The sequence below is a fragment of the Bos taurus genome, chromosome 2 (genome assembly GCF_002263795.3).
Source record: "Bos taurus isolate L1 Dominette 01449 registration number 42190680 breed Hereford chromosome 2, ARS-UCD2.0, whole genome shotgun sequence".
In the NCBI taxonomy this organism is placed as follows: Eukaryota; Metazoa; Chordata; class Mammalia; order Artiodactyla; family Bovidae; genus Bos; species Bos taurus.
Genome location: NC_037329.1, coordinates 119,489,036 through 119,498,744, shown reverse-complemented (window position 1 = coordinate 119,498,744; position 9,709 = coordinate 119,489,036). Strand labels below are relative to the sequence as shown.

Sequence of the window (9,709 nt, the reverse complement as noted above, 5' to 3'; positions counted from 1 at the left end):
GGAGCGGGAGCTGAGGGGAGGGAGAGGCTGGTTTGGGTCTGGCCGCTGCCGCTGTTCGCCCGAGGTCTTCAGGCCGGGCTGCGGCTCCGTCCTCAGTTCCTGGGCACCGTCTGCGAGGCTCCGCCAGGCCAGCGTGAGAGAGCCACAGGCGGCGGCCGCCGCATCATGTCAGCCAAGGACGAGCGTGCCAGGGAGATCCTGAGGGGCTTCAAACTGTATCCGCCCGGGAGCGGGGCGGGGCCGGGAGGGCTCGGGAGGCGGCCGCTCGCAGAGGAGAAGGACCGGGGGCGGGGGCCGCGCCAGGTGGGCATCCGGGGAGAGGGTGGCGGGAAAGGAGGACAGGAACGGCGTCCGGGGGCCCCCGGCTGGACCCGGCGCGGGAGGCGGGGAAAGGGGCGTCCGGAGGAAAGGAGGGGACGTTGATGGGAGCCCTGTGGGTAGAGGCAGAGGAGCCGCCGAATGGGACTGGGAGAGACTCCAGGCGTCGGAAACCGGAGTCTGGGAGGCGCGCTTGGGTCCGAGAAGGGAGGCAGGGAAGGGGCTGCGGCCCGTAGGGGAGGGCCGAGGGACCTCGGTGGGCTGGCCTCGAAGCCCAGCAGCCTCTGGCGGGAAGCCCACCGGGCAGCAGGGGGAAAGTGACTTGGAGCGAGTGACCTTGTGTGGGACAAATACAGATGCTGGTGTTGAACTCTCTCAATGCGAGTGGGGTTCTCGCATCCCACTCCGCACCCCTCAACCCCACCCCACCCTCTACTCCCCTTCTTGTTTCCACAACTTCTCTTCCTCACTTGTGGCTCCTTCCAGGGCTGGAGCGGAGGAAGGTTAGGAGTGAGAAATCCGAGATGGACCTCACCTTAACTCTTGGCCCTTGGAGGCGTTGGACGGTCGCTGCTTCTCCCTCAGCTCCTCAGTTGTCTTTCCAGCGAAATGAGGACCCTAGATGTGTGCGTGAGATGCCTTGAGGCGTTTTGGTTTTGCACTGGGACTCCTGGCGAAGGTGTGTCTGCTCGCACGAGTTTGTGTGATTAAGGCGTAGACACGCTGGAACTGTCCAGCAATTATTTGATTACGTTGGGGACACGGTAGGGTTTAGTAGGGTGTAGAAATCATTGTCTCGGGCCTGTTGTGATGCTGCGGATACTACCTTCTCCCCTTACCCTAGTGAAACTGTGTTTGAATGCAGTGTTCATCTGTGACCATTTGATGCAGATGGAAAAAGTGCAACCTTGTCCGTTCCAATCTCACATTTTCCTGCTGACCTTAATCTCTTCTTACATCCTATGTTTACAATATGGAACATTCTTCAGTTCGTCTCTTAATGAACTTTAAGAACAGTTCGTCTCTTAAGTCATTCCTGTAGGGCTCCTCCCCTGGAGATTTACTCAAGCAGTGTTCTCTGAGCTGACTGTGTATTTCCACAGTGTCCATTTCACCCCTGCAAATTTTCATTGCCTTGTCATAATCAGAAACCAAGTTGGTAGTTTTAGAACCCAACAGCAAAAAAGTTTAACAGGAAGTTTTGAAGGTGCAAATTAAGTTTTTCAAAGGGGAACTGACCTGCTATGCTTTTTTTTAAGGGAAGGCAGTATCACCTAAGCTTACTGCCATTTATGATAAACTTTCAGTACTTTTATGCAGTGAAGTTTCCTAACAGCCTCTTTTATATATTAATAGCTTCATGTACCTTCCCCTGTTTCTCTTGCTAATAGTGCCTATAGATAGGAATGGCTGAAGTGTTACAAAAGCTGACACGGATTTTATTTTTCCCTTAAGTAATTTATATTGTTACTTTACATTTATGCTGTAAACGGTAAACTGAAGACTATGAAGAATTGAGAGATTTCAGAAGCCATGTTTTTATCTGATTGGAGTTAACATGTTGCTGAAAATAAGAAAGGGTCTTTTTAATGGCTTTGAACAAACCAAAAAGGGAAAGTTTGAGCTTCTCACCTTCAGCCTTGGTTCTTGAATGTTGTTCAAGAGAAACTTTGGCTCTTGAGAAAGAGGCAAAGGACAAATATGGAAAAGAATATAAAGTAGAACGAAACAGGCTTTCAGGGAAAATTTGACCAGGGCTGATTAAATCACATGGGGAGCAGCCACTGAGAAAAGTTAGCGTGGAGACAGCAGAATATCATCCTCTGGTAGCTTTTATTCATATCCGAGAATTAAGAGAGAAAAGGAAAGAGTTCTAGGATTTCTTACTACCTTCAGGGAAAAATAAAATTAATGTTTTAATAAGAAACTACCTGTTATCCACCTTTTATTGGATAAATTGTTCTGAGTATCTTTTTTTGTAAGAAGAGTCATTTCTACAAAAAGAAATCACCATTTTATTCTCCTGCCAACAATATTGATAGTACTCATTTTCCACATTGACTGTGTTGGTCAAGATTTCTTTTTGTCAGTTTGAACAGTAGATGACATCTTGTGTTAACTTGTGTTTCCCTGATACTGCTATCTCTGGAGAGGTAACAGCATAGTGGTTAAGAGATATACTGGCTTGAGAGCTTTACTGTCTGCAATGGAATTCCAGCTCAGGTTGTGTGTCCCTGAGGAGCTTCTTTTAACTGCTGCTACAATTTCCTCAGCAGTTAAAAAAGGATAAAAATAGTATCTTATCTCCTAGAGTTATTGTGAGCATTAAATGAGTTGATACCTAAAGCATTTAGCCAAGCACTTGATGCCTATAAGCACATTGTATTAGCTATTACCGTTGTCATTGTTATTATTATTATAAGTCACAAAATCTTCTGTTTGGCCATTTCTTTTTCTTCTATGGATTGTTTGTTGATTTTGTTTTTGCCCATTTTACTATGGAATTGCGTATTTTTCTTGTTGCTTTGTAGGTGTTCTTTATTGTAATATCAATCCTTTGTGTACATTACATACTGCCAATGTTTTCTCTCGACATTTTACTTTTTTTTTGTTGAACAGAAGTTTAATACTATAAATTCATCAATATTTTTCATGTGACTTTTGAATTTTGTGTCTTGTTTAAGAAGACCTTCCTTATCTTACTGTTAATAAATATCCTCCTATGTTTTTTCTCTTTTCAATGTTTAGCTCTTTAATCCACCTGAAATGTATTTATACATATGATATGGGGTGGAAATCTAACTTCCTCTGCTATTTGGATAGACCGTTGTCCACTACCATTTACTAAGTAGTTAGGCAATCCTTTCCCCACTGTTTTGACAGCTATCTTTGTCGTGTACTGCTGCTGCTGTTGTGTTCTAAGTCTCCATAAGACCTGGGTGTATTTTTTGAATATTTCTGTTTCACTGATCCATTTAGCTCTTCCGATTCCTTTCCTGTATGCATTGGTTTAATATAGTTTTATAGCGTGATTTAGTATAGTTTACAGTAGGATTGGTATGTCACAGAGTTATGTGTTTGTTTTAAGTCATATAAGTTCCTTATAAATATTCATGTACTGTTTATACAAACAGAACTTTGCCCATGTGCTCATAATAGGTATTCAATAAGCATGAATAACATACTTCATAAATCAGGCATAGTCTTTGTGTCTGAGAGAATCCAACATGAACTTTATATTTGTCATAAGTTTTTTCAAAAATGAAATATTAAAAAAATTTTTTTGGCTGCTCAGGCTTGCGGAATCTCAGTTCCTGAGCCAGGGATCGAACCCATATACCCTGCAGTAGAAGCTCAGAGCCCTTATCCAGTGGACCACCAGGGAATTCCCAAGATTTCTTTTTCACATCACTTCCACACCACCTGCTTTTAGCTCATACACGTTAGAAACTGAAGTTGTGAATGAAATATGACTTGGGGAACAAATGTGATTCTCCTGCAAGGTTTTGATTGTGAGTATTTAAGTAGCTAATATGGAGATTTTGTTTGTGAATTCTGCATTCCGTATTTTATTCATTCAATAAATGTCTGTTGGGCAATTTCTGAACAGGGCACTGTGCACTTAAAGGACATAAAAATGTATGAGTCACAAACCCTTCAGAAGTCTAACCATTTTTGTGTCTGTTTAGAAGGGATATCTTATAAAGCAATGCATTTTTTAAAATAGTATTTAATTTTTCTTTTACAGACTCCAGCTACCTAGATATGACCTTTGTTAATATTTTAATATAGTCTTCTAGTGTAGCTAATGTTTATTGTATTTCCTCTTATTAAATGGAATCATAAGTATTATTTTTAAACTTTTTAAACTGAATAAATTTATCGTGTTCATAATTTTTGAAGATAGGTGTTAATACTTTGAATTGCAGCCAGTGACATAGATTTGTCACAGAAAGCCTTATACTAGTTTTGTAGTGTAGGCTGTAATGCACTGTTCTGCCTATCAGATTATTTTTTCCTCAACATAAATCTATAATTTTATTAAGTTAATATCAAGAAACTGACACACTGCCAGAAGAAAGAATTATGCTTTTATGATCTCATTATTTTTAATCTGTCTGGAATTTGTTTTGGTATAAGGTATGAAGCAGTGATTTAATTTTATAAAGATTGCTGCTGCTGCTGCTGCTAAGTCGCTTCAGTCGTGTCTGACTCTGTGCGACCCCATAGACGGCCCACCAGGCTCCCCCGTCCCTGGGATTTTCCAGGCAAGAACACTGGAGTGGGTTGCCATTGCCTTCTCCAATGCATGAAAGTGAAAAGTGAAAGTGAAGTCTCTCAGTTGTGTCCGACTCCTAGCGACCCCATGGACTGTAGCCCACCAGGCTCCTCCATCCATGGGATTTTCCAGGCAAGAGTACTGGAATGGGGTGCCATTGCCTTCTCCGTATAAAGATTGCTAATTGTCTTTATTTCTTCATTTCCTTATACTCCAAATATTAATATAATATCCAGAATATAAGTGACTGCCTACAAATCAATAAGATAAATACTTAATTCAAAATGGGCAAAGGATATGAAAAACAGTTCACAGAAGAAAAATGCAAATGACCAATGAATAGATTCAGAGATGTACAACCTTCTTAAAACAACAAGGGACTTGCCTGGGGTTCCAGTGGCTGAGACTTCTGTTCCCAGTATAGGGAGTATTCCTCGATCTCTGGTTGAGGAACTAAGATCCCACATGCCTCGTGGTGTGACCAAAAAAAAAAAATTTTCCTAATTAGTTGACAAAAACTTAAAAGATTGATAATAGTCAGTGTTGGCAACTATTGGGGGAAAGGGGTGCTTTGTTTGCTCTGTGTGCGTGTGTGTCTGTGTAAGACCTTATGGAAAGTGATTGGTATCTATCAAAAGTGTATATGTAGCTGCAGCAAAGCACAGAGCAGTCTTTGGAGCATGGACTATAGATTCAGATTTTATTGCCTCTACCAGTGTGACCATGGGCAGAGCCCTCAACTCTGAACCTCAGTATCCATTTCATTTCTTTAGAGGGTTGTTAAGAGGATTAGATGAGACTTCATATAAAGTGATTAGTACAGTGCCTGGCTCATAGTAAGTAATAAATGTTAAGTGCTATATTATTTGCTTTATTAATACTTATTATTATTAACAGTAATAGTAATGTTAATATTACTGTAAGTGAAAAAAGTGAAAGTGTTAGTCGCTCAATCATGTTCAGCTCTTTGTGACCCCAGGAACTGTAGCTCCTCCGTCTGTGGAATTTTCCAGGCAAGAATACTGCAGTGGATAGGCATTCCCTTCTCCAGGGGATCTTTCCAACCCAGGAATCAAACCCAGGTCTCCTCCATTGCAGGCGTATTCTTTGCCATCTGAGCCACCAGGGAAAGCCACTTATTTTTCTGAGGTATAACCAATGACTTCATGCTATCATTCTTTCTCACTGAACAGCTATAATATTTGTTTTGCTTCTTTGAAGAAATGGTTCAGTTAAGTAGCATCAATGTATACCTAGTATTTATCTTGTTTTCTAGCAACTAATCACATTCCAATTTATGGCAGTAAGTAGAAAAAGAACTAGTTTGACTCAGAGGTTTCTGAAAGCAACTTTCACTTATGTTGTTGCATTTCCTCTCTATAGTTTGCTCCTGGATCCCCCACCTTCTCTTTCTCAGAGCACTTTGATCTTTGACTTTACTTCCAGTCAAAAATAATTGGTTTTGCATCATCTATTCACTTAGATTTCCTTGTTAAGAGTAGTAGACTGTTGAACTTTTCTTGAATGTCAGTATTGCCTAAGAGATACCTTGACCAAGTGTTAAAAGTGAGTCCGGAGTTTATAATTCCTAAAATATACCAAGGGAACACTTCAGGCAAAGATGGGCTCGATAAAGGACAGAAATGGTATGGACCTAACAGAAGCAGAAGATATTAAGAAGAGGTGGCAAGAATACACAGAAGAACTGTACAAAAAAAGATCTTCATGACCCAGATAATCACGATGGTGTAATCACTCATCTAGAGCCAGACATCCTAGAATGTGAAGTCAAGTGGGCCTTAGAAAGCATCACTACAAACAAAGCTAGTGGAGGTGATGGAATTCCAGTGGAGCTATTTCAAATCCTGAAAGATGATGCTGTGAAAGTGCTGCATTCAATATGCCAACAAATTTGGAAAACTCAGCCGTGGCCACAGGACTGGAAAAGGTCAGTTTTCATTCCAATCCAAAGAAAGGCAATGCCAAAGAATGCTCAAACTACCGTACAATTGCACTCATCTCACATGCTAGTAAAGTAATGCTCAAAATTCTCCAAGCCAGGCTTCAGCAATACATGAACCGTGAACTTCCTGATGTTCAAGCTGGTTTTAGAAAAGGCAGAGGAACCAGAGATCAAATTGCCAATATCCGCTGGATCATGGAAAAAGCAAGAGAGTTCCAGAAAAACATCTATTTCTGCTTTATTGACTATGCCAAAGCCTTTGACTGTGTGGATCACAATAAACTGTGGAAAATTGTGAAAGAGATGGGAATACCAGGCCACCTGACCTGCCTCTTGAGAAACCTGTATGCAGGCCAGGAAGCAATAGTTAGAACTGGACATGGAACAACAGACTGGTTCCAAATAGGAAAAGGAGTACATCAAGGCTGTATATTGTCACCCTGCTTATTTAACTTATACGCAGAGTACATCATGAGAAATGCTGGGCTGGAAGAAACAGAAGCTGGAATCAAGATTACCAGGAGAAATATCAATAACCTCAGATATGCAGATGACACCACCCTTATGGCAGAAAGTGAAGAGGAACTCAAAAGCCTCTTGATGAAAATGAAAGTGGAGAGTGAAAAAGTTGGCTTAAAGCTCAACGTTCAGAAAACGAAGATCATGGCATCTGGTCCCATCACTTCATGGGAAATAGATGGGGAAACAGTGGAAACAGTGGCAGACTTTATTTTGGGGGGCTCCAAAATCACTACAGGTGGTGACTGCAGCCATGAGATTAAAAGACGCTTACTCCTTGGAAGGAAAGTTATGACCAACCTAGATAGCATATTGAAAAGCAGAGACATTACTTTGCCAACAAAGGACCATCTAGTCAAGGCTATGGTTTTTCCTGTGGTCATGTATGGATGTGAGAGTTGGACTGTGAAGAAGGCTGAGCCCGAAGAATTGATGCTTTGGAACTGTGGTGTTGGAGAAGAATCTTGAGAGTCCCTTGGACTGCAAGGAGATCCAACCAGTCCATTCTGAAGGAGATCAGCCCTGGGATTTCTTTAGAAGGAATGATGCTAAAGCTGAAACTCCAGTACTTTGGCCACCTTGTGCAAAGAGTTGACTCATTGGAAAAGTCTCTGATGCTGGGAGGCATTGGGGGCAGGAGGAGAAGGGGACGACAGGGGATGAGATGGCTGGATGGCATCACTGACTCGATGGACGTGAGTCCGAGTGAACTCTGGGAGTTGGTGATGGACAGGGAAGCCTGGCGTGCTGCGATTCATGGGGTCGCAAAGAGTCGGACACGACTGAGCGACTGAACTGAACTGGAAATATAGTTTTAATCTTATAAACCCCAAATTTGGGGAAAGTAAAACACACCACCCATACAGCCTGTGAACACACAGACTTTTTAAAAATATTGATTGATTTTATGTATCTGGCTGCTCAAAGTCTCAGTTGCAGCTTGCAGAATCTTTTTTATTTGGCATGTGGAATCTAGTTCCCTGACCAGGGATCGAACCTGGGCCCTGTCTTAGGAGCACAGAGTCTTAGCCACTGGACCACCAGGGAAGTCCCCAAACAGATTGTTTTGATCATAGATCATAGACTTCATGGAGATTGTGATTGGTAGTTTGTTCTCCAGAACCTTCTTGCGTGGGCTTGGAGAAGTTATTGCTATCCTGAATTGATTAAATGATGATAACATCCTATTGTTTTTGTTATTTAGGATTTTTAAACAGGAATTGCTGCTTTTGCATTTGGGGGAGGAATTTAGAACTTAAATTCTTCAGACCTTCTAAATTTCTTTCCAGGATTATATTTATAGTGAAATATAGTATTGACTCAGAGAAGGCAATGGCACCCCACTCCAGTATTCTTGCCTGGAAAATCCCATGGATGGAGGAGCCTGGAAGGCTGCAGTCCATGGGGTCGCTGAGGGTCGGACACGACTGAGCAACTTCACTTTCACTTTTCACTTTCATGCATTGGAGAAGGAAATGGCAACCCACTCCAGTGTTCTTGCCTGGAGAATCCCAGAGAAGGGGGAGCCTGGTGGGCTGCCTTCTTTGGGGTCACACAGAGTCGGACACGACTGAAGTGACTTAGCAGCAGCAGCATAGTATTGACTTCTGGAAAAATGGAACAGAATATGGTAAAACTGCCATGGAAAATTCCAGTTGTATCATCATTGTATTTGATAGAAGACTAGCAGTGGTGCTGAGGTTTGCCAGCTCTAGGTTCTTATTAGGCTTGACCTCACTTTTGCCTCACAGGCATCACTTGTCAGGACTCTGCGTCCCCAGATCACCATGTTAGAGGAGGACTTGACTTCTAAAAGTATGGACCTGTCCCTATTCCTGAGCTTTGGCATCAGAGGGAGATGCTATAAAAGGCAAGGCCATCTTGTCTAATAAAATCTGACTGTTCCAACCATTGCTTGAATGCATAAAACTCAAATTATCAAGATTTTAGGAGCAACATTCTTCTTTTGCTTTTCACCTGCTGATAATTTTGAAGTTGAGAGGAAAAGCAAATATATTTTCTTAAGTCAGATATCCATAAAGATCTCAATGGATTGGACTAAAGAAGCACACTGTTTATAGAGGAATTTGCTTAGACTGCAGTGAGGATGTGGGGACACAGCGAAGTGGAGCTGGTCCAGAGGAAAGACACTTGAAAAATGTCAGCACAATAATTGGAGAACTGAGGAAGATTAACCTGAAGATTAATTGGGCAAAGGATATGAGTGTTGTAAAGTTTTAAAAAACTGTTCTAAAGAGTTAAAATTGAATGTATTCTTTGTGGCTCTCAGAGGACACAAGGTTAGCAGTTATAAGGGACAGAGGTTAGCCCAGTTGTTTTTTGTCTTGGAGGATTTTGCGGGGTGGGCCTCTGTGCAGCAGGCAGGATCTAGTTCCTTGACCAGGAATCAAACCCGTACCCCCTACAGTAGAAGCAGAGTCTTAACCACAGGACCACCAGGGAAGTCCCAGCCCAGTTTTAATAATTAGAGTTACCTGAAGAGAAAAATTTTTTCCAGAAAATATTTTAAGCAGCAGATGGATGCTTATCCATCAACAGTATTGCAGAAGGGAATTATATATGCATCAGACAAGATATTAGAGTAGATGGTTTCCAAAAGTTCTCAAATC

At 42.0% G+C, this 9,709-nt stretch overlaps 1 protein-coding gene across 1 annotated transcript in view; it reads left to right on the top strand.

The window, feature by feature from the left end:
• PDE6D (phosphodiesterase 6D) overlaps positions 1–9,709 on the top strand; it is a 55,070-nt gene continuing 45,361 nt past the window's right edge. The window contains exon 1 of the mRNA NM_174420.2: positions 1–215. Within this exon, the coding sequence (NP_776845.1) occupies positions 166–215 (50 nt within the window). The 5' untranslated portion in view covers positions 1–165. The remainder of the gene's footprint in view (positions 216–9,709) is intronic.